We start from the raw sequence: 23,785 nt of genomic DNA on the forward strand, positions 1-23,785 counted from the left end.
GACAACTACGCAGTCCTTCCCCAGCAGCATATGTAGATAATCATAACCCGGTCTATGAACTAGAGCTCTATTCACACAAAAATTGTCTAGCTATCTTCACATACTCTACTTGCTCGCCTCCACACCTTCAGCGGCATAGGCCCTGAGTTAGAATTTGTCGTTTCATGTCTGACCGGCTCCCAGGACGGCGACGGCAAAGCGAATTCGAAGCGATGCACAAGTGAAGCTAGAAGAACTGTCTGTTCCAGATAACTAATATTACGACCGATGCACCCTCTAGCGCCCGCACTGAAAGCAACAAAATACGGCTGAAGATCACGACCCTTCTCACCGAGCCAGCGCTCAGGCTTATATGTGTCTGGGTCTGGAAATATGTCCTCGTTGCGATGAACCACATATGCCGATATACCGACGGAAGTATCGCCTGCCACGAATTCACCCCTGATAGTGGTGCCTTCCTGAGGTGTCCGGCGCGGAACATGGAATGACACCGGTGGGTATAGGCGCATGTTTTCATCGAGACAGGCTCGCAAATAGGGCAGATGCTTCACTTTGCCATAAGGCGCAATAATCTCATCGTCCTCCAGGACCCCGTCGATCTCCTCTCGTAGCTTTTCCAGACAATGCGGATTCTTCAACAAAAGGAGCATCACGTTGTTCAGGGAAATCCCTGTGGTATCAGAGCCCGCGTTCATCATGATGCTCACTTCAGCTACGATTTCTCCCCATTCGAGATTATTCGGAGCACCGTTCCTGTCTTCCATGAGCGCAGAGAAGAAGTCGTCGAGCTTTTCTCCTTTCTGATATCGCTTCCACCGTGTTGTCGCTCGGTTGTTCACGATCCCGTCCCAATCCCGAGCTAGTTTCCATTTCTCGCGATACGTTGAGGACACCAGTTTGCTGACTCGGATCGTCGTCTCGTACCAATCATAGGCCCACACCAGAGTCGAAGTAGCCGACGCATTGGCGTACAGACAATCCCGAAAGTGGACCTTTTTCACAGTCCCGTCCTTTGCTTCCGACGCGATAATATCATTGCCTTGATCTAGGAATCGGAGATCCTCGCTAAGTCCGATATTAGCAATGGCGGCAATGGTGTACAGATTCGCCCACATGCGATAATCGATTGTAAGGTCCTTGGGGTCTGGATTTTGGCCTTTGGGCAATGGACTGGTGCATCTCTCATCAAACGCTGTGATGATGCGTTGCGTCATATCGGCCACCTTGTATTCCCAATCTTCAAGGTTCTTGATGGCGTAGGCGCTGGAGAGAACTTTGCGCTTTCGAGCATGCTCTTCTTTGTCCACTACATCTGCGAGGTGGTAGTGTGAGCCAGATAGTGCTGAGTAGAAGACATCTTTGGTACACTTCGTCCCGTGTCCGTAAATGTCTTTGATGGCAACAGGGTCTGCGTAGGAGAGTTTATTGGGCCCAATTCGGAGGACCGGGTGCTTTTTGTGTGCTTCGAAGAGGACCTGCGAGCGGATGCCTTTGTGGGAGTAGTAAACGAGTGGGAGGTCAGAGATGCCGGACACAACGGTCAGGTTAGGGTACTTTCGGAGACCCTTAGGGTCACGGAAGTAGTTGATAATCGGTATGATAATATAGTAGATGAGGAGGAAATGGAGAGTGATGATGAGAAGTAAGCTGTACATCTCGGTGGGATTATGGCGAATAAGTATCTGGCTCGTGGATGTTGGAGACAAGTCATCGGGATATGCGCTTCTCTCTCATCTCTCTATTCTTCGGTATTTTGGGCATCTTTATAACATATCCTGTGCCATCCATTGCATGGGCTAGAGTTACCTACACATCAATTTCCAGTAAGGTACTATGGAGGAGAGTAATGTTCGCCGGACTGGACGCTGAATGTAGAAACCATCGGCGAAAAGTATCTATATGCGGTAATGATCTTCACACCACGTATTCAGCTGTAGCCCTCGCTGGCATCGTAAATCCCTCATCATCCTGGAGTAGATCCATGGTGCGGGGGCCCCTGCCCGTTCTGTCGGGATTTATATTCCATGAGTAGTATGAACCGCCATGGACTGGAGCGACTCAGAAGTTGAGAAGCGGGGCACCTGACCATCCGCGGATTATCTATGGCATACTACCTACAAGTGATATCCTGTTGCAGATTGCCTTCCCAATGCCGACAAGTTCGTGTACCAGCTATCTCGAGCTCTCTCTTAAACCTGCATCATATGCTGATCCATTTTCATCGGTTATGAAGGGACTTGATACTGGTATGACGTTGCTATATTGACCCAAAACGGCCTTCGCCATCCACTTTGCGAAAACGTCCATTGTAAAACCATCAGTCTCCATACTCAATAGTAGTTTAGATCTAGAGTAAGCCTTTCATACCCTCTGCGCCTTGGCCTGTGCTGAGTGTTGCCATACCGCTTCCTCGGACATGTAAATCCATGTTCAGGTACGTATCATTAAACTGGCTATTGCCATCATGACTCTAGCAAATGCTCCAAGGTTTCGTGTAGAGATTTTGCCTGGCATGGACTGAGTGTCTATGTGTATCCATTTAAGGTGAAACTCTTCTTAGAAGTAAGCTACATAAATAACGACCTAAATGTTACCCCCCTGTGGACATGGGGAACCCTAGCCATGAGAAAGAATCAATACCGACATGTAGGAAAAGGAAAGGATGGCATGACGAGTAGACCATGACAGCCCGGTTCAATGACCAAATTCAGGAATCGCGAGAATACTGTGAGACCGTCAATGAAGATGAGAAGAATGCGCTTTTTGCGATGTTGAGGTCTTTGCTATCGTTTAGACCGGAGAATAGGCCAACTGCTGCAGAGATTTTGCAGTCAAAATGGACCCAAGTCGGGCTCTTCTATTGCCGAGGGGCGTGTAGAAGTGTAATGAATACTAGTAGCCAAGTCATCGTGCCATGGCATGAGATATGATCACTAGCGATGCATTGAAGCCGAGGCTTGTTTGGGAGCTACACGCTCCGCCTCTCTTCCCCGCATCTCAAAAAGAGGGTAAGATATTTTAGTTCAAATCAATGACCTAGTAGGGTTTATCTGGATTGTTGCACGTCTCACATCATCTGACTCAGAACCAAACACACCACCCCCAATCACAACTATCACGCATGACTTCTAAGACAAGGATAACAGTCAGATCGTGTCGTGCAAATCGGGCCGTATTACGTTAACAAAGTAAATAGAGGGGGATATTTAAGGTGCGAGTTCCAAACTGGTCGTGATCAACCATACGAGCACAAAATAGCCCTAACGTAGTCAGCATGGCCCGCAACTAGGATCTAAGCCCCAGGGATATGCCTTGTCATCCAGATTATTTAACGGGTAGCCCTATATCTTGGGACGGTATCCCATCTCGCTTCTTGCTCATTTACTTGGAAGAAAGTCGTTGAATAGCATCAGACAGAGCCCACCATGGCGAGCCAGTACGCAGAGTGGTTCACCCGCATCTCCCACGATCGAGACCTCTTTTTCCTTGACCCCACCGAACTCACGACGTTACAGTCCTATCTTGAAGGCACTCTTCCTCTACAAGACACAGTCTCTAGCTTAACAGCCCCCACCACGCCTCAATGGCATTCCACCCAGAGCAGCAGGGTTTGGGCGATGCTCCTCTCCATAGCGGAAGACTATGGAGAAGCACATGATTGCATTATCGCTCTGATCGAAGCATTGTTTTCTCGCCCGAAGCCATCACAGCCCAACGAGCAGGACTGGCCGGGCGAGAAAGAATTTGGATTTCCACGGTGTTGGCGCGACATTCATGATTGTAAGTATCGTAGCCACGACCTTTGGCAGTAGGTATGACGATTATTGATCATTAATTCCACAGCGCTATGGTCTCGGGAATCTGAAATTGAGTCCTTGTCTGATTCCATCACCACGAAATGGATAAACTACCAAGCTTTTACCGCGCGTCTCCTAGCTTCCTCTCTTTTAAGCGCCCATGACAGAGCTTTACTGCATGCAGTCGATGCTCTAGAAAGCACATTGGAGCCAAAGGAGCTCGCAGTGAGACAGGATATTGATAATCGCTGCTGCTGCACAGTACTGGATCTATGAGGGTAGGGTTCTTTTCACCATCCGCTTTGATGTACTGGATTTATCGAAAGGGGTGAGTCTTAGCTGTGTGAACAGGCTTTTACGTTGCTAAAGTGGGGACGTTGGAGGAAATGCTTTGGGAAATCCAAGCCATGGACGAATTGCACGGCAGCACTAGGGAAGCAGCAAATGGCGCAGTGAAGAATGAAGAAGACTCTTGAGCCCACGAAAATGATAGTCTGAGCATGTACATAGTGCACGAGTGCTTGTGTGTTACTTCTGTTCAATTCGCTGGCGATCTTCTATGTCTACAGAGTTTTTCTTTTATATTATTCCAAACATTCGTGATTTGATGCATCCTAAGGCACATAGTCATTATGAACCCTACAGTTCTGCTGGGCTGTATGTCATTTACGTAGTCAGCCAATGTAGCGAAAGTATATAGCAAGCATTACGCCTATTTGAACGTTGCGACCTTGCTGTCTTGGGGACTTCAGAGCTCTGATATGCTTTGTTGAAAACCCACTGTACTAAAGGGTTGGCATCACTGACATGACCATTTGCATTGACTTTCCAGTCGCCTCTGCATGAGTATCCAAACTTCAACTTTTCTGGGCTCTGCCATTATATCTTCAAGAATGTTGACACCACACGTCCTTACGATATTCGCATTGCACAGAACTGGAATGCAACGGCACGGCCCGTTGGTTCAGCAAATAGTGGAGATAAGAGGTCTTATGTATCTGTATCATAAATATAAGGGTCTTTGTCTTTGTATGGCTTGTACGAAGACGACGGTTCACCTTATGAGCCGCGGTAAGGATTTTCTTGGCTTGGTCGGAACCGCTGGTGCGCTGGGGGCCAGCAAATACCGCAAGATCAGCATGTCTTTGGTGAAGCTAAGTCGAGGTTACGAGTAGGGCCCAGTAGATTTGGCCCCTGGGACAAAGGCTCGTGGCTTAAACTTGGTAATAATGCTGGCCCTACTTAACAAGGGGATTGAAAGGATCCATGAGTCATAAATCGTTCGATGGGATTGCACTATGGCGCCAACTATGGAGTATAAACAAGCCAATTAAAATAGTATTCAGAACTCCACTTCCTCATCATACAGATCCCGTTCGTGTAAGGTGACATGAAAGAAGCATTTTAACGTTCCATCCATCGTAAATGCTACGTTAGAACATGTGTTAGCTCATCCTACTGTTTTGGCCAAAAGACAACCACCTCTCCAACTGCACTTCCTTCCTGCTTTCGCTTTTCTTCCTTCTACAGTAAAGAGATCTACAAATATTTAGTCAGAGAAACTCCAAAATGGCAACATATTCAGACCAACGGTTATCGGTTGTAGTGGTTGGCATGGGCCAGATGGGCCATAGCCATGCCCTGGCGTACCACCGCAACCCAGGTTTTCAAATTATTGGTCTCTATAATCGCAGTCCGGTCAAGAGCCTACCGGCTGAGCTCAAGGACTATCCTTTCTTATCGAGCTTCGAGGAGGCTCTCGCACTCAAGCCTAATGTTGTATCGATCAACACGCACACGGCAACGCATGCTGATTATGCCGTGGCAGCGATGGAGTCTGGGGCCCATGTTTTTGTAGAAAAGCCTCTAGCAACAACAGTCGAAGATGCAGAACGTGTGGTGACCACGGCCCAGCAAACAAATCGCAAACTCGTCATCGGCTATATCCTCCGGCATCACCCCAGCTGGATCGAATTCATCCATCGCGCTCGACAGCTCGGCCCACCGTTTGTCATGCGGATGAACCTGAATCAGCGCTCTAGTGGCGACGCGTGGGCTATTCATAAACGTCTCCTCGAGGATGTGAAAAATCCGATCGTGGACTGTGGCGTGCATTATGTGGATGTGATGTTGCAAATTGCTGGCAGCAAGCCGGTCCAAGTACGTGGCATGGGCCTTCGTCTCTGTGATGATCTTCCGTCAGCTGAACAGGTCAACTATGGCCATCTTCAAGTGCTGTTTGCCAATGGATCGGTTGGGTGGTATGAAGCCGGATGGGGTCCAATGATATCGGAGACAGCGTACTTCGTGAAAGATGTGATGGGCCCACGGGGCTCAGTCTCAATTGTGATGGATGAGGCAGATAGCGGCGATAGTGCTGGGGCCTCGGCCAATATAAACAGCCACACAAAGACATCGACTCTACGCATGAGTACTGTGGTTGACGGGCGCGCTCGAGATCAGATCCTATCGATGGAGGGTGAGCCGGACCATTACGAGCTATGTTCCCGGGAGCAACAGTTTCTGCTGGATGCCATTCGTGAGGATCGAGATCTCACACAACATATGAATGATGCCATTCAATCCTTATCAATTGTGCTCGCAGCAGATCGCTCAATGCGGGAAAACCGTGCAATTGACCTTCTCTAGGAAATACTTTTGACATCTTTTATCAATATTGCAGTAGATGAATTAAAAAAAGCCACCAAATCTCTCTCATTACGTGGTTTGTCTCGTTATTGTATTAGGTGCCTGTACCTACTATGGGTGATACTCAACTATATGCAGATTATACGCTGGACTTCAACGTTATTCTATTACAACCGAGCATTTGTCCAAATCTATTAATCTAATCTAGTTTAGTCTATAACTACCCAGTCTTTTGTTCTTCCAGGGGATAGCCCCTTGATGTATGTACTTTTACGGATTGATGAGCATTAGCGTCAGACCTTCTCGTCGTCCGTCCCCTTCTTCCCATCCCCACCGTGACCCTGTCTGCCAATTTTTAGAAAGGCACACAGTGGAATGCCGAGGGAGGCAATGCCTGCGCAGTACAGGAATGTCGCACTATACGGCTCGATCGGGTCATTTTTGAAATACCCGGTTGTGGTCGTCCCTCTCGCTTGAACCGCATCAAAGATGGCGGTACTGATTCCCATACCGATGGCCACACATAGTTTTGTCACCGTCTGGAAAATTCCACCAGCGATACTCTGCTGTTCCGGCGGCAGAGAACTCATGACGTACATGTTCGCCACGCAGAACTCGAAGTCGGCGCCGATCACCGCGAGAAGCAAACCCGGGAAGATGAAAGCCCAGTAACTACTGTCCGAGTGTTGAAGACCCATAAGGAGGAAGGATCCGACGTACGAAGTGGCACCAAGAAGCATTAGGAGGGTATTGGACACGCGGTGCATGATCAGTCCTGCGATGATGTTGACGATGATGCCCATAATAGCCATAGGAAGCATGTGCACGGCGACGGGGAGGGCAGAGTACTGTTTGATCTCTTGCATGAAGAGAGAGATCCAGAATGACATAATTGGAAAGGCGAGAAAGCCGAGCAGAAGAACAGCGATGACCAGCGAGAAGTCACGATCGCGCCAGATGGACATCGGGATGAGGGGGTATGAAAACCAGCACTCCCAGAAGACGAAGGCAACAATGAGGAGGACACCTAGGATGAGGCAGACGAGGACGTACGGAGTCTTCCAGCCTTGCGGAGCGTCCGAGCCAAGACTGTTGAAGAGAGGGTGTTAGCCAGAGTCTTGTTCGACTGGGATAGATGGCTAACCTCAACGCGGCGGAAAACAAGCCGATACCAGCGACGGTCAAGATAGTACCGACGACGTCGAACCTCTTGATGGCCTCGACGGATAATTTTTCCGTGGGCGTATTATCTGCTGGGACGGTGAACAGGGCAATCGCTACAATGACGACGTAAATGATGGCCAGTAAGAAGAAGCTGGCTCTCCAGTTGAACAGCTGCGTAGCAATCCCGGAAAATATACTACCGAAGACGAATCCCAAGGGGTTTCCGGCGCTGAAACAGGCAAAGACCCTATTCTTCCTTTTCGATGGCTTCTCATAGATGTTGGCTAGCATACCTTGCGCAGGCGGGACAGAGGCAGCCGACATCAGGCCCATGACACCGTTGAGAATGTCGACTTGCATGGGCGTTTTGGAAAACCCAGCAGCCAGCGCGAAGACGGCAAAAAAAGCCATGCCACCGATGAAAAGCGCTTTCCGGCCAAATAAATCCGCCAAACGGCCGAAAAAAAGGAGAAAGGAGCCGGAAGCCAGACTGGAGATAGGCCATTAGCACAGAACCGGCATGGACAGTAAACATTAGACGACGCACGAGGATGCACTGGTCAGCCACGTCAGCTCCGCGGTGGTCATGTTCAGGTCCCTCTGAACTTGGGACGTGAGCACCGTGATGGTCCCAGTCAGGAGGGACGACATGGCAATTGCCATGGTCGCAACCGCGACGAACAGGATCTCTTGAATGGTGGATGAAAAGGCTGCCGGTCGGGCTTCATTGTCGCGGGGCGCTGGAACCGTTGTGGATGCGACCTTGTCATCCATTTTCCCATCGCATTCGCTCGCCTCCACCGGCCCTGTCTTCTCCATTTTGCGTCGTGAGAAAAAAAAGCGCTGGAGGATTGCAGAGATGGCGATAGTTGGTGAGCTCGTGTAGGGTTTTGGTGTCGCGGAATTGATTACGAATAGTGCGGGAGATTTTCCGCTACGCCAGCTTTGCGCGGTCAGGATTTGGCCAGTGGTACCATTAAATAAATCTCAGCCAACAGATATATTCCAATTGTAACGTTGAGATCAGTTCGACCTGTCCAGCTCTGAAGCAAGGCTCCCCCTTGCTTGGCACAGCTGCAGAAGGCGGTCTCGGTGAAGGCCAATATTACAGAAGTGTGAAAAGCTGCCAGTTGAGCCACTGACCATATTCTTGGTGTCGAATAATGGCTCGAGGACGAGCATGGCTCAAAACATTCATTATTACCGTACTCCAAGTGCTTTGAAGATCACAGGAATCCAATTGAGCTTGACAAACCGGCATCTCATTTTAAGAATTTCCGGGTCAGACAGGCTCCGTATGGTTGCATCAGCACCAGCATACCACGGGTCAGGTTACAAAAATGCAGTCGCAGTCCGTCCAGACTCCAACGGTGGGGGAGGGAATTTCGAGGATCAGGATATGTGGATCTCAGCTAGTTTAGTTCGTGGCCATCCGCTGGAGTGGTTGGTTGAGATCCAAGTAAAATCCAACTAGGAATCAGCCTGTCTGATGAGCTAAATTAGCTTTGGCTCGAAACAACATTTTCATTTGTAGTAATAAAAAGAATGAATAATTAAGTTCGCGGCCCGTCTCTTAAAAATGTAAGCGAGACACGAGGTACCTGAAGGAATGCATCTCGCATATTCTCGATCTCGCTATGCGCTCCAACATACTCTGTATACATTTGTACTGGATAGTTAAAATGAGCCTCAAACGTTCTGTTAAGATCTTTGAGACCGTATCTGATGGTGGGATGCCTTCAATATATACATTTTTATAGATATATAATTAGTATCTCTTTCTATGCGTATCGAGAGGGGACAAGATACTAAAACTTTGTCAGATCGTATTGGGTTGTATACGCAATCAGCCGGAATTAACATTTCTAGCTGCTTCAAACTTGAGATAAAAAAATATGCCATACTCAAAGGCCGTGTTTGCGCGGGCTGTGGATGAATAAATGTCAATTACATTCTTGACCAAAATCTGTCCCCCCTTTGCGGAGAACGGGGGTGGTGGTGGGTTGCTCAGGTCATTGAAGCTTTTGAGATGTAAACCAGAACTCGATCCTCGTTCGCTTGCCTTCAATAAAGCCACCGTGGCTTACTGAGCTCTTAGACCTGCACTCACTTGGTTCTGTTTCCCCCGCCCAACCGGTTGCAATGCTGAAAATGATTGTGATTTGGGCGCATCTTCATATCTCTATACATATACATACAACACCTGTTAAGGGAGGGTAAAAAGAGCAAAGAATCCGTAAGCGACAGGATTCGACTGTGAATACCATGGTACCTGATATCCGATCATAGGTTGAGTCTGGCCTTGACCGCTCGAACACACTGACAGTACTCGCCTTCAACTGGCAGGACTTCTCCGGAGCATTTAACAATATGCAGAGACATACGGATCCCTGCCTTCAGGGGCTCGCGGTTTTATTGATTAGGATTCTTGTTTGGACGTCACACAAGGAGAGTATAGAGAACGGTCTGGATAGCGATGTCTTCAAGGATTAGATATGAGTAGTGTCTAGTGTATCCGTGCCGCAATGCAATTGGGAAGAGGAAGACATTACCCTACTTGGAATGGAGAATACTTAGAAGGATTCCCTATGGCCCCCTTACTTTAACCAGGTAGGCTTCTGAAATAAACATTATATCAGTTTTTATCTATCCTTGAATAATATTTATGAGACTAACGGTGATGTGCCTGCCTTGTCCGGAGTTACATCGCGCCACAGCAGGCTTTCGGCTTATTTATATTGCTTAACGAGCTACAAACTACATTAAAACTGTAATAGGTCTCCTCTATTTACAGAGTTGGATATTTCTCTTTGGTATTCGTTGCTAGCGAAGGAATCTGTATTATCGGTAGTGGATCCTATCCTGGTCCTACCGAAACTGACAGGCACGCCGGTAACTGAGATGATGGCTAGAAACAAATAAACCGAGCTGTGTCGGCGAAATACAATGTGAGAAACCAAGATGTAACTCCCCGTGCAGAGGACCGCTCGGGAACATCATCAGTTCATATTCATTCATTGTGATATCGAATATGTGTATTATTAACTAATATGTGTGGACTGGGCATGTAGACTCTACGGTAAGAAGCTCCACGTAACCCGGCCAAACCTAAGGTCCACAGCTTAAGGTTAAAACCTTGTCCTGGCGTAGCCTTTCTCCTGCGCCGTTGCCTGGAAGAGGACAGAGAATCGCTCTCGAGTGGTCATGCTGGCTCGAAGTGCAAGCAGCAGCCTGCGTAGTACTGGCACACATGTGTCTGGCATAGCCCTTTATTAGATATTTGAAGCTGCTTCTCAGGTATTTTCATAGTTACGGGGTTCGCTCCCAGGCAGCCGTCCATGTTTGTAGGGTCTAGGTTGTCCAGCTCCTTAATCATTACCCCTTAAATGGCGCAAACCTCGACATCTTTCTCAACCGCACTCCGTAAATCCGGAAGAGAAAAGGAACGGGAATCAGTACCGCTGCGATACCCCCAAGGATCGACATCGCTGGTCCCACCCCAAGATTATGGAACATCTGCTTAGCGAAAAGTGGGAACGCGGCCGCAAGCACACTTCGCAGAAATGTGTTGGACGCAGTGGCTGAGGCCGCGTATGGCCCGTATGTATCGACCAGGAAATTGATACATTGACCGAAGATGATACAGAATCCGCACCCGAACATCACAGCTGCTACGACAGGTAGCACCCATGAATAGGACGGTGCCGCCGTCCAGCCAAACCAGAAGAGACCTCCTGCGAACAGAAACCCTCCAACCGCCATGGGCATCAGACGTGCCTCCGGGACCGGTTTCCCACCGCCTTCTTCCCATTTTCGGATGTAGTACGGCTGCCCGACGAGAATTATGAACGCAGCAGATAGCAAGACGCCAACGAAGAGGCCGATGAAGGGTAATGAGGCAACAACTGGCTTCCACTGGCGGATATCGGCAAAGACAATGGGGAACACTTCGAGGGTGAGGTAGAGTAGAGCATAGGTGAACGAGGCGTATAGCGCAATAACCGTCACCATTGGTTCCGTCACAAGCATGACAAGCGGGCGGGAGAAATGCTTGGTGACAATACTATACGCATCGATTTTCATATGCTCGTGTGGGTGGTATAGCTCTTGGTTGCCGGTCTCCTTGCGCAGGCGCTTCGCCTTTTTATGGAGAAGGACGGGGCCATACACCTCCGGTAAGCAGAAGAAGGTTACTGTGAAGACAAAAAAGACAATGATAGCTTCAATGTACTCTGTCCAGCGCCAACCCAGGCGTGGATTGTTGACCAGGGCAGCGCCAATGATCGGTCCCATGGTTGGTCCGCCCACAACGCAGATGGCGTAGGATGTGCTGGCAACGGCGCGCGCCTTCATATGAAAGAAGTCCCCCAGGGCAGCCGATACATTACTGACAGGAGCTGAGCCGAAAACGCCTGCAAAGTATCGGGTGACGAGAATGGCAGCGGTATTCTTGCTTGTCGCGGTACCGATACTGAAAATGCCCAGCATGAAAACGGCCGGGAGCATCGACCAGCGGCGTCCCCAGATTTCCGAGATAGGAGCCCAGCATAGTGGCCCAAAAGCGAAACCAAGACTGTATTTCCTTGTCAGTGATGTGACCGATAGGGAACACTGGTCAGGTTGCGGCGACTTACATGTACAGAGACACTGGGAGAATGCTGACTTCAGTGCTAATGCCTAGGTACGATTCCAGCTTGGTCTGCGCAGGGGAGATGATACTCGAGCCTAAACTGGCGCTGAGGGCCAGCATACCGAGCTGGAATGTAATCCAACATTTGTATATCGTCGAGAAGTTATGTGGGTTCTCTGGGTCATTTTCCTCCCAACCGACCAAGTTTGGGTCCGCGCCGCGATGATTTGCAGCCTTTTCTTCGTCTGCACGCCGTGCATGGTCAGTTTCAGGCAAGTTGGTCATTCCCATCTCATTTTGCAGCTCGGTTTTGCTTGCATTTTTTTTTTTTTTTTTTTCCACTCGTACCTTGAGGGTTATGACTGGTTTTATTAGACGCTATCGGCAAATCGGCATCTCACTTTTGCACCCAAAAGGGATGATGCGTCAACGGCCATCTAAACCGTGTAGGCGCTAATCCCCAATGCTGGAGGAAACGAAGCTAGGCGTGAGAAAAGTGGAGCGAATTGGCAGACTTTTAGTGCCCATCCCTTGCTTGCCCTCGGACTTAGTCAGGGCTCGGACATTCCATTCGATCTTTGCCGAGATGTTGGATTTACCCCACAAGTTGCAACTGTCTCTGTACGCGGGTTGGTCTGCCTGGACCACAAATCTGGACTCAATCTATCCTCGATTAGACTTAGACGCTGTAGACTGGCCTTGTACTTTTTCCATCCGGCGGGTACCGAGTATAAGCATGGTGAGCTCGTGCATGGCATACTGGCCGCCTTTTTGGACAAACATTCTTCACAGCCAAGGGTGTTAATCACCCTACGTTAACAGTCAGAATACCATCTAGAGCTCTGTATGCGAAATTGTACTAAGAATCTGTTTCTTTCCCGGTATGAAAGAGTTCAGAGGGGTTATCCTTCCTGACCGCCGCGACGCAAGGGTCGGAAGCGCTGTAAGGATATACAGAATTGAAAGGCTTGACCTCCTGTGTGAAAGTCAACATATCTACAGTATTACCTCATGGTCAGCGGAATTAGAAGCCGCATACTTTAGGTACTGCGTAGAAGTCACCATTTAGGCTCGTCCCGCAGGCCCAGCTATCAGTTAGGAAGCTATGAGGACTCTACACACAGCCGCACCTTGGATGATGAAAAGCCGATTGAATCAATCATTTCGCTACTTACACAGTAGACCCTTATGTGGAAATTCCAAGAGGGACGTATAATTAGCCATTCCTCCCATGGTCCATGCAGAGCTGGGCGAATTCACACCTGCACGGCGGATCCATGATGTAATAGAAGCCGTGGGTCTGATCATCTTCGCCACTCTGCACTGCTCACTCCAGTAACGCAGCTGCTAAGTCTGCGCCTGCTGGGTGGCCGGTATTGGAGCCAAGGGGTCGCATCAACTCCACTGATCATCATCCTCGTTGCAGCAAATAAATAGCTGCGTCGTACCCCCCGGCCGTTCGTACCACAGCAATTTGCAATTGTCCAATAGTCCCCTCAATGAAGTTTTTCACCAGTGTCGTCTTCTTGGCTGCAACGGCCACCGCTAGTCCTATCCCGCGGACCTTCAACCTGGTTAGCTCAAGTGCCTCCGACGAAAGCCACAACGGTCTCTACCTGTCAACGCAACATGTCGACCCACTGAACAGCAAGGCTGTCTTTCGCGATACCGCCGACGCTGCCGAATTCTACCTCCTTGACGGGACCGTGCGCTACAATGCGCCGAATGGAGCTCCCTACGCGTTGGCTCTCGTGTCTGGCGACGAAGTCCAGAGTGAGGTAGACATTAGTGTGAGCCCTTCATCCGGTAGCACGGGCTTCAGTTTGACCAGTGATGACACTCTGGTTACTGATAATGAAAATTGGGGAGGATGGCTAGGTAAGTTTCTGTGTCTTGGAAATGCGTCGAGGAATTGTTAGGTGAACCGTCTTCTGTTTGTCTAGTTTGCGACGGCGCTGGAGACCTCCCTGGTCTGTATTATCACAATAACAGCAATGGAGATGGTGTTCCAGATGGGTGTGATCCAGTTGGGCTTGATGCTGTCTACAAGGATTCCTCATAGGGGTGGTGTTATGACAGCCAACGACATGATATCCGACGGGGCCCAGGACGCATATACTTCTCCTAGGGTTGGAGAATTAAGCCAGCCCATTCATGGGCTCTGGTCCACATGGACCTAGTAGGCTGCTAATGTATCATGCGGCCTTGCGCTTATTAATGACGATACGCTCATATTTAATTGAAATATTACGCTATAATTTGTTATGTACCGCTTCCTTAGGCCATCGTGTCTTGTTGGAGGAGAGGGGCGCCAAACTATGAATATACGGCTTTATTAAAGAGATAGAAATCTATGCTTTTTAATTGATATAGCCTTCTAGGGTAAAGTGACTACTGCACCTCAATCTTCCTGGGAGTAAATACAGTGTTGAAATTGTACTGCCGCACAAACCAGGCATTCCACAGTTTCCATTCCTGCTCGGGGTATGCCAGTCGCACCTGTGCATTCACATATTAGCATGATTCTGTTCACTGCCACGTAGGAATACGTACGTCGAATCTTCTCAAGAAACTTGGAATTAGTTTATAAATCTCCATAATTGAGATGTTTTTCCCGATGCATGTCCTCGAACCAGCACCAAACTGGAGCATCATGCCGTTCATAGTTTTTAACTTATCCTCTGAGGCATTCAGCCATCTATCAGGGTTAAATGTGTCCACATCGGATCCGAAAATTTCCTCGCGACGATGGAGCACCCATGGGCTACAGCCGACGATTGTGCCTCCGGGGATAAACTGGCCGGCGATATCTACACCGGAGGGAGGAGTAACACGCTCCAGGGGAAGACCAGCAGCGGGAAACATACGAAACGCTTCTTTGATACATGCGTCGAGGAATGGAAGCTTCTGAGATTCGGTCCACGAGACAAGGCCACTGGGACGGTTTTCAATTGTACCATTCCGGATCGCCTCGTCCAACTCCTCCCGCACCCGTCGCATGTACTCGGGCGTCTTCAGTAAATAGTAAAACACGGCTGCGAGACTGATGGCCGTCGTTTCGGACCCGGCGAAAGCATGGAGGCGGCCATGGTGAGGACGCGTTTTTTCTGTCATGAAGTTGGGGCGCAGCTCACCCGCTTTCATGAATTTGGTAAGAAGGTCATTGCGAGAGTTGGGATCGATCGCAGCCTTCGAGGACATGCGCTCTACCATACGTTGGCGTGCGAAGATGGCCACGGGATGAGAATTATCCAGCAGCCCCCATTTTTGCATCGCATCGAAGATTGGGTTCTTCCAGAATACTTTATCCAACCAAGGCATCTGGCCGACTGGCCCGGCATAGTTGAAAATCCGAGCGAGGACTTGATGATACCATCAATGTCCTCATTTTTCTCGATAAAGCCATGGCGCTTGCTGTAGGTAATGCTGCCGATAACGTCAAATGCGAAAAACTGCAGCCAGCGTGCAAAGTCGCAGACCTTCCCACCCGCGGCGAACAGGCGATCGGTCTGGTCGAGGTAGAGCAGCGTGGTCTCGTCCACCATGGGCTCGTACTGCACTAGTGAGCTCATCGAGAACGCATGGTTCACCGAGCGCCGGAGCTCCGCATGGAACTTCTCATCCAAGGTTGAGAACAAGGACGGTAACGGCTCGCCTTTGGAGACGGTCATCTGAACGGGGTAGAACTCGGACTGCAGTGTCGTCAGATTTTCCGCATAACGTCTGAAAACCTGGTGACACTGACACATACCTTGGTAAATCCTTTGTTCAACCCATAAATGACCTTGGTTGCAGCCGGGTTGCTGAAGGACAGCGTGTTTGGCCCGATGCGTACCACGTCGCCATGCTTGCGATGTAGCGCGATATGCGTCTCATGAGGCTGCCGGCCCCATACGTCAATGAACCGCCAGAGGTCGGTGAACTTGGCCAGAAAGGGGCCAGGGTAGCGACTAAGGCCGTTGCGGAAATACAAGTGGCCGATATAAATCAGCGAAATCAGCGGGAAGATATACAGCGCATGCTCAGGCGTCACGCCCGAGAAGATCTCGGCCAGAAGCGTCATGATGAAATGAGTCTGGCTGCGTTATGAGAGATTGAGCCGATGAGAAGAGCACCCAATATTTATCTCCTCTCATCGGGTATCGTTCATCCTCTCCAAGAGAGCAGGTTACATGTCATGCCAAACTGGAACGAACAGGGTCGGCAGTTGTGAAGGGGGGACAACATCCGATACATTTGGTGTCAACGTAGCCCCGCAAAAGCTCAGTGGATGAATATCGCTACAGCTACGGAAGATTTGAGAGATGATATCGAGATCAAGAGACAAAGAATGGGAGAACCCCGCACAGCACAACCCCACAAGGCCCACCGCTGGGATCCTGATGCTGCCCCGTTGACGTTGTCAAAAGCACCCGTCCATGCCAATGACACTGGTCTCCACCCCCTCGGGAAATCTGGGGAAAAGTAGCAAAGTTAAAATAAACTAGAAAGAAGTAGTTGTCGGCATATAGGCGGTTGCAAATTTACCGAGTTCTAAACATAAAAGAGCGGATGGGTGGGAACCATGCATTAGAAATCAGCACTTCCGGCGCTTAATTGGATGAAAGCGGTTCATCTTCCACTCTGATTGGCAGTGATCTGTTAGAGGGTGTCCTATATCTCATCATATTATCTCAGTAAACGTGTCTGAATCAGCGATGCGTCATCTGCTGCTGCGCCTATATCGACCCAAGAACATTCAGTATCTTATGCTTCCTGTATCGCGATATGGCAAGTGCACGCATCATATTGGGTCACGGCAAATACCAGCACCCTCGACTGCCGAGTTCGAACATTGTTCCAGGCAGACTTAGAGGTGAATCGTCCGACTGGCGATACTGAAAGGCACTACTAGAGGGCTGGAATCTAAGGATTCAACCTCTCGCATGTTCTCTAAGGAGCCCCCGACTGGTTGAACAGATGAGTGATACGTTGATATGCAATGGAGCCTTTCAACTTTCTGGCCCTCCAAGTGGCTACCCTTAAACGTATAGGTGCATTCTATTTTAATCTGTTTATTCCAATACTTGCACATGGTTACGACAAGATCCTGCTAAGCTGGAGATTCTTGATGTGTCTCACCTGGCCATTCTGACTGTTGTTGAAGTTCTAGACAAACCATATGGGCCACTCTCGCAGGGACAGTCGTACTAGCCATTGGAGGTAAAGAGTTCATCGAATACCCCGCAAGGCTTCTTCTACCACGCGCTCCACAATGAATATGGAAGGCATGCAAGTCCGGGTAGCCTTTGGTGTAGCTTCTTAGGAACCTTCGATGAAAGAGACCCGTACTCGGAGAAACATGTGGATATCATGCTTTTAAACTTGTGTGGCTTTTAACTACCTATGACTTCATATTTCTACCCCTGTGTATATTTTGTCCACTAAGGTAGTTGTATGACCTATACCCCATGAATCCGAAGTCGGTAAATGGTTCGTAACCTTGCACAGGCAAATGAGACGAACCTGGGAAGAATTGTTCACCAGCTCTTGGAACAGAGGAGTCTGAAAGGACTAGATCACATCCTCCATTCAACGACGTCTAGTTACTTATGACTGCAAGATCTCGAATTCACTCGGCGAACTAGATCTGCGTATATCGCAGGAAGGTCATGACCTCTTGAACTTGATTGGGTCCTGCAACGCCTGTCCTCGTGCGGGCCTCAGCAAGTACTAAGCTAGCCAAGAAGCCTCGTCCGCTCCGCACCATGAGCTATAACCAGGTCTTGCTTAGCGAAGGGCATTAAGGTACTAAATGGAAGCTAAGAAAATCCCCGCATCCGGTGTCAGACTACTTCAATTATGGAGACATCTCCGACCTCGTATTGGTGGGCCCTCGATGCCCATCTCACTATCCCGGCATATATACCGCGCTCTGTTGCCGAACCCGTTTCTTTATACCTTCACACCAACACCGACGTCTATGCCAAGCGCTTCCGCTGTCCTCCACTGAATACTAGGGATTCTAGATCGTTTCACTGGTTAATTCGCGAGCCATGGCTAATTCTTTCCAGTTATGGTTGGCTACTCGAAGCAGCTCCCCGCCTAAACTAATCTAGAGCTGAACTTGGGAATGACATGGCATTGACTACGCCTCTATGACTACATAAAGCGGAAATACCATGCCCATCAGGCTAAATTGTTAGTCTCCCACTTTCATTTCTTTTCCATCTTTTTTATTGACTTCGTTTTGTTGCTCAGCAATTCCTAGGTCCAAGAAGTTTCTCGCGATGTCTGAGGAAAAGGCTGGTTCCCAGAAGGCCGAGGATGACAGTACCGGCAGCACGGAGGTGTATGATCCTAGTACGACTGACCGGTATGATCAGGATGCCTTATTTTCGGACAACACCTTGGCTAACCCCAGGCTTTTGTATTTCCAGATCTGTCCAACATACAGTGGAGTTGGATCCTGCTGCTGAGTCCCGGCTGCGATTGAAGATCGACCTCTACATCGTCCCCGTCGCGTCCCTGATGTACCTCTTTTGTTTCATTGATCGAGCAAACATTGGTATAGACACCCTACATTAGTTATCGCTTTCAAGCGGAGAGCTAAATCCTCTCGCAATGGGGATGGGTGACGCTAACGATTTGCATGCTACAGGGAATGCGAAACTGGCCGGGCTTGAAGAAGACCTGGGGTTGACAGGCTATGACTATAACACCTTGCTCTCTGTGTTTTATATTTCCTATATCATCTTCGAGATCCCGTCCAATATGGCCTGCAAGTGGCTTGGTCCGGGTTGGGTCATTCCTGCCCTGACCTTAGGGTTTGGGATATGTTCTTTGTGCACAGCATTTGTACACAACTTATCAAGTGCTGCAGGGGTGCGCTTCCTCTTGGGTGCCTTTGAGGCAGGATTACTGCCTGGCATCTCATACTATCTGTCGCGATGGTATCGGAGAAGGGAACTTGCCTTTCGGATCTCCATGTACATGGTGATGGCCCCTCTAGCCGGTGCCTTCGGCGGTCTGCTTGCTTCGGGCATCTTGAAACTTTCGTCCTTCGGCAGTTTGAAAGAGTGGCGCATGATCTTCGCCATTGAGGGTATCATAACGATCGGGGTTGCTATTTTTGCATTCCTGACCCTCACGGATCGACCTGAAACAGCCCGCTGGCTGACGCAGGAGGAAAAGGAACTGGCCGTTGCGCGGATCCGCTCCGAGTCAGAGTACGCAGGCGTGACCGAAGTCCTGGACAAGCTCGACATGAAGAAGACCATGCGCGGGATCTTCAACCCGGTCACATTGGCGACGGCTTGGCTCATGCTCCTTGTGAATGTGACAGTCCAGGGGCTAGCCTTCTTTGCGCCCACCATTGTGAAGACGATCTACCCAGACCACAGCGTTATCTCCCAGCAGCTCTACACAGTACCGCCCTACATCATCGGAGCTTTCTCCACTCTCTTAATCCCCTACCTGAGCTCGCGTTTCAATCGCCGACTTCTTTTCTTTGTTCTTGCACCCCCACTCATGATGGCTGGGTATATAATGTTTCTGGCCAGTGCCGACCCTCACGTTCGTTACGGCGCCACCTTTCTGATTGCGTTTGGTTCTTTCCCTGTGGGAGTCCTTTGCAACGCTCATTCCGCAGCCAACGTCGTCTCGGACACGGCTCGTGCGTCAGCAATTGGAACTGTGGTCATGCTGGGTAATATCGGCGGCTTGGTCGCCACCTGGTCCTTCCTGCCATTTGACGCCCCCAACTATTATATCGGCAATGGCCTCAACCTAGCCACAGGGGCAGCAACTCTCGTAACGTCAGCCGGTCTTTGGTTCTGGTCAGTTTGGGACAATAAGAGACGGGACAAACAGGATGTTGACCGGGTGCTTGATGGGATGACTGGCCGGCAGATAGAGGATCTAGAATGGCGACATCCCAGGTTCCGCTGGAGATTGTGAGAAGATAGTAGATTATTCACGGCGGGTATGCGGTTAAAGTATTTGCATCGATCAAGATGATAGTGTCCCTTATCTCAGACTATTTTGAATTCTCAGCTAGGCTCTCATTAGCTACCTTGGATAGCGATATTCCCTCCCATCCGCATCAGTGCACTGTAGACTAAGACCTTTCTCTATGACGGAGCATCCGGGGGTGACCATTGGCCTTGATTCAGCACACTGCATCTGGCGATAGATGGGTGGACCCTAGAAGATCACCCATTCTATGTATAGACCCCACCAGCTACACTTGAGTGAACAGAGCATTCCGCTAGCACCTGGAGGCCCGTCATAAATCATAAGTGGAACCCCATAATACAAAAGAAATGCCTATTATCTAAATTATATACATTTTTTGGATCCGTGCGCGCAACATCCAATGCTACTCGTACGTGATGTTTACCTGCCGACTGACCATTATATCAGTATTTCCGCGGCCGTCGTCCTTTTGGATAATTTGCTTCTGGCTGTCCCCGTCGCTCAGCTGGGTATAGCTATCGCTGTTCTTTCCATGAACCCCCCTATCAACCACTGATGTGGTGAACGTGTTGTTGCCGCTCTTTCCGTGTCCAGATAATTCATACGAGGCGGCGAATCTCGAAGGGCCATTCCGGCGCGATTGGCTGCTGTATCCTTTGCTGCGCACCGTTCGTTCGAAAAAACTGTGGAACAGTGGACGGAGTGTAGCAATATTCCCGACAGTCATGCCGATGGCGTTCTCTGCAAAACCCCAGATAACCACATTGGCGACCGCGAAGAGAAAGTCGGTTTGATTGGTGAGGTTGACAGTGTACTTGAGCCGGATACAGGCTGAAAGAGAGGCCCTGCTGTGTGTTAGTGTCTCGTTCAACTGGTTCGGCAAAGCTGCAACAGGCTACATACAGGATACCCAAGCCCATCAGCCCGATGATAGATATTTTCGTGTTGCGGTCTAGCTGGACATTCCACAACAAGGGGATAGGCCTAATATCGAGGTTAGTCTTTCCATTTCTTCAAAGACTGGCGCATAACTTTGGACCCACATCAATGCCGTAACCCAGTCCGTAACTATATTCACAGCAGTGGTAGCGTAGTATATGTCCGTGAGAACATGGGCAGGTCGGCAGGAGCCTCCCTTTTCAAGTAGACTCGGATTCCACGCAGCCCTAGAACTTCGTTTAGCAATTTGGCTTGTGGCATGGACAGGGTACTATGTTGATCATACTCAGGCGGTGTGCAGTTGATGAGGATGAATATCAGGGCAATGATATTCATCGTCGCAAACATTGCTATAACGCCGTACTGGATATTGATGTACAGCTTCCGCCCCTCAGCCACTCGGATTAGCATCCAGCTGATGCTGAACTTAATCGGAATAATAGCGGCGACGTATCCAACTTCGAAAATCAGGAAGTACTACAGTTTCAATTAGCGTCCGGGTATCTCGAGAGGACAAGGGATGTCTAGAACCTTCTGGCCTTCGGCCTGATACTTTTTATTCTCAGGCTCATTCAACAGAGTATTATGAACCCCGATCCCGTTGAACGCGCCTCCAAGGCAGCCTGCCGCAAGCACACAGAAGGGTACCTGTTGTAATCGAATATGTCAATTGGGCTCCTCGACAAGCGCTCTCAGGGGGGCATTTACCACTGCGGAGGTCATGATCCAGTCTTCTGCGCCCCAGGACCTTCTGCTCAGTCTGCAATAGACTCGCAGGGCATAAGTGATAAAGGCAACCACAGTAAGCATGATCACACTTCCCGCCACGTGCGGCGCATCGTCAGCAAATATGGCCATTGTCCACTGTTAAGCCAACGTCAATCGGCATATGGGATGTAGTTGTGTGATGGAAGAAAAACCATCATGAAAGAGAGAGGAAAAAAGGGAAAGCGAAAAAAGCAAAAAGAAAAAAGAAAAAGAGAAGCACCAGGCACAATGCTAAACCGCCACAGATAAGTTTCCCCGGCTCTTACTGTGGAGATTGGAGGCTCTGAATGCCATTTGAGTACATGACTCGATCCAACGCACTTTCAAGCATGCGTCTTGCTTCAAGGCGTGATTGGGAATAGACAAGTTGCTCCACTTGAAGCAAAGTGGACTCCTCTAGCTGCTGGAATTGCAATTAAATATCGACGATCATTACAACCGCTGGCCCGCTGGCGATTCCGTGGGCAAGGTTTTATAAAAGGATGCATGGATCGGCAGTCTCCGCTGTCCAACAGCATCAATGCTAGGATTCCGCCAGCACAACGGTGAGACTTTCATATTCCTGGCTCATTATCTACGGTAGTATGGTAAAAAAGGTTCTGGGGGATACGTCTGCCGAAGTTGGTTCTTGTTGCACCTGTGATGCCTTGCTGGAGCGTATCCAAACTCGCTCAAAGTATTGAACTACAGGACTACAGGTTCCTCCCCGAAATGGTCGGAAATCGTTCCTCCGTGCCAAGGACGCCTATTGATCCCGGACGCTTCAGTCGAGTCGGACGGCGCCGCTTCAGTTGCGAGGACAATGCGCAGCATGATTCGAGAAGACCAATGGAAGTCCACCCAAAGGGCCCTCTTGAGTGTATTGCACAGTACAAAATGCCGACCGGAGAACGTCAAGCTAAATTTGCCGAGCGCTAATTTGCCACGGCAGTAGTTTTGCCCCTTTTTTTTTTCATTTTGTTCCCACACATCTGGACTCTGGATTCTAAAGTGGAGTGGATTTCTTTAGTCGGCGATGTTCCGATCAAATGTCCATTTTGGGAGATTCCGAAGCTCAAAGCCCTAAAAGTAGTGAGAAGACTAACATGGACTCCGTACGATCCCAGGCGGAGGGCGCCGGAAAGAAAGAAACAAAAAGAAGAAGAAGAAGAAGAAGCATAAATGAACAAACTGACAAAATAGACTTCAATCAACAAGACGGTTAATTTTGCGATTCGACCTTCCTAGAAACAACCAGCATGTTTCAGATCGTCCATGAATACTCGAATAGCCGAGTTCGGCAGACAAGAAAAGTTAGCCCTGCGATATCATGATGATCATATACCTGATCCAGAGTGGACTCCTGTCAGTCTGAATCAGAAGCTTCCAACAAGTGGATAACCTCGGAAGGTGAACCATGGGAATCCCGAGCAAACACGAGGTGCTTGCGCTACAGTGCGAGGAAAACAGAGCTAGTGTTCCCCGGTGTAATGCGCCTAAATCGCCTAGAGTGGGAGGCGCAAGATAGTTTCTAAGCCGCGGCCCGCAACCCCCCGTGCACGCACGATGCTGCTATTTTCGACCACGGCCGATCGCCGAGGAAGACGCAAGTCTCCCAATGCTCAAGTAAGGAGCAAAATGCAAGGGGTCAAGGGCAGACACGCTCGAGATCCTCACGCGTTCCGAAAAGGGACCGATTCAGTTGGCTGTGTGGCGATATGCATCCTTCAAATTCGAATTTCTATGCGTGAAGATCCACTCCAAAGGCTGGGTCGACTGCCGCAACGGGGATAGCACTTACAGGGCAGAAGATCATCGGAATCAACTTCCTGGTAGGTAGTCGGAGGAAGTCCACGGACTGGTACATCGTAGCCAAGAACCCGATCAGGAAATCAGACGTTTC

The 23,785-nt window shown here is 49.4% G+C and overlaps 9 protein-coding genes across 9 annotated transcripts; 4 read left to right on the forward strand and 5 right to left on the reverse strand.

Moving 5' to 3' along the window:
• Positions 1-86: 86 nt before the first annotated feature.
• On the reverse strand, positions 87-1,655 carry ANOM_003057 (cytochrome P450; the record flags this gene model as incomplete). Its single annotated transcript, XM_015548314.1, has 1 exon — positions 87-1,655. The coding sequence occupies one exon, from the start codon at positions 1,653-1,655 to the stop codon at positions 87-89; it is 1,569 nt and encodes a 522-aa protein (XP_015409170.1).
• Positions 1,656-3,425: 1,770 nt separating this feature from the next.
• Positions 3,426-4,073, forward strand: ANOM_003058 (uncharacterized protein; the record flags this gene model as incomplete). The annotated part of the gene is made up of 2 exons (XM_015548315.1): positions 3,426-3,780; positions 3,844-4,073. 2 exons carry the CDS (start codon positions 3,426-3,428, stop codon positions 4,071-4,073), a joined length of 585 nt encoding a protein of 194 aa, XP_015409173.1.
• Positions 4,074-5,366: 1,293 nt separating this feature from the next.
• ANOM_003059 (Gfo/Idh/MocA family protein) lies at positions 5,367-6,446 on the forward strand (the record flags this gene model as incomplete). The annotated part of the gene is made up of 1 exon (XM_015548316.1): positions 5,367-6,446. One exon carries the CDS (start codon positions 5,367-5,369, stop codon positions 6,444-6,446), a length of 1,080 nt encoding a protein of 359 aa, XP_015409172.1.
• Positions 6,447-6,739: 293 nt separating this feature from the next.
• Positions 6,740-8,429, reverse strand: ANOM_003060 (putative aminotriazole resistance protein; the record flags this gene model as incomplete). The annotated part of the gene is made up of 3 exons (XM_015548317.1): positions 6,740-7,535; positions 7,591-8,100; positions 8,158-8,429. The coding sequence occupies 3 exons, from the start codon at positions 8,427-8,429 to the stop codon at positions 6,740-6,742; spliced, it is 1,578 nt and encodes a 525-aa protein (XP_015409195.1).
• A 2,556-nt stretch (positions 8,430-10,985) lies between these two features.
• ANOM_003061 (MFS transporter) lies at positions 10,986-12,531 on the reverse strand (the record flags this gene model as incomplete). Its single annotated transcript, XM_015548318.1, has 2 exons — positions 10,986-12,183; positions 12,245-12,531. The coding sequence occupies 2 exons, from the start codon at positions 12,529-12,531 to the stop codon at positions 10,986-10,988; spliced, it is 1,485 nt and encodes a 494-aa protein (XP_015409196.1).
• A 1,183-nt stretch (positions 12,532-13,714) lies between these two features.
• ANOM_003062 (uncharacterized protein) lies at positions 13,715-14,517 on the forward strand. Its single transcript, XM_015548319.1, has 2 exons — positions 13,715-14,118; positions 14,184-14,517. Exons 1-2 carry the CDS (start codon positions 13,740-13,742, stop codon positions 14,300-14,302), a joined length of 498 nt encoding a protein of 165 aa, XP_015409197.1. The 5' UTR covers positions 13,715-13,739; the 3' UTR covers positions 14,303-14,517.
• Positions 14,518-14,631: 114 nt separating this feature from the next.
• ANOM_003063 (cytochrome P450) lies at positions 14,632-16,303 on the reverse strand (the record flags this gene model as incomplete). Its single annotated transcript, XM_015548320.1, has 4 exons — positions 14,632-14,739; positions 14,794-15,569; positions 15,614-15,932; positions 15,992-16,303. The coding sequence occupies 4 exons, from the start codon at positions 16,301-16,303 to the stop codon at positions 14,632-14,634; spliced, it is 1,515 nt and encodes a 504-aa protein (XP_015409198.1).
• A 2,206-nt stretch (positions 16,304-18,509) lies between these two features.
• Positions 18,510-20,178, forward strand: ANOM_003064 (MFS transporter; the record flags this gene model as incomplete). The annotated part of the gene is made up of 3 exons (XM_015548321.1): positions 18,510-18,595; positions 18,660-18,787; positions 18,881-20,178. 3 exons carry the CDS (start codon positions 18,510-18,512, stop codon positions 20,176-20,178), a joined length of 1,512 nt encoding a protein of 503 aa, XP_015409191.1.
• A 421-nt stretch (positions 20,179-20,599) lies between these two features.
• On the reverse strand, positions 20,600-21,993 carry ANOM_003065 (uncharacterized protein; the record flags this gene model as incomplete). The annotated part of the gene is made up of 6 exons (XM_015548322.1): positions 20,600-21,041; positions 21,100-21,180; positions 21,240-21,362; positions 21,422-21,612; positions 21,667-21,783; positions 21,844-21,993. The coding sequence occupies 6 exons, from the start codon at positions 21,991-21,993 to the stop codon at positions 20,600-20,602; spliced, it is 1,104 nt and encodes a 367-aa protein (XP_015409192.1).
• Between the last annotated feature and the right edge of the window lie 1,792 nt (positions 21,994-23,785).

Source organism: Aspergillus nomiae, assembly GCF_001204775.2.
Source record: "Aspergillus nomiae NRRL 13137 chromosome Unknown contig00057, whole genome shotgun sequence".
In the NCBI taxonomy this organism is placed as follows: Eukaryota; Fungi; Ascomycota; class Eurotiomycetes; order Eurotiales; family Aspergillaceae; genus Aspergillus; species Aspergillus nomiae.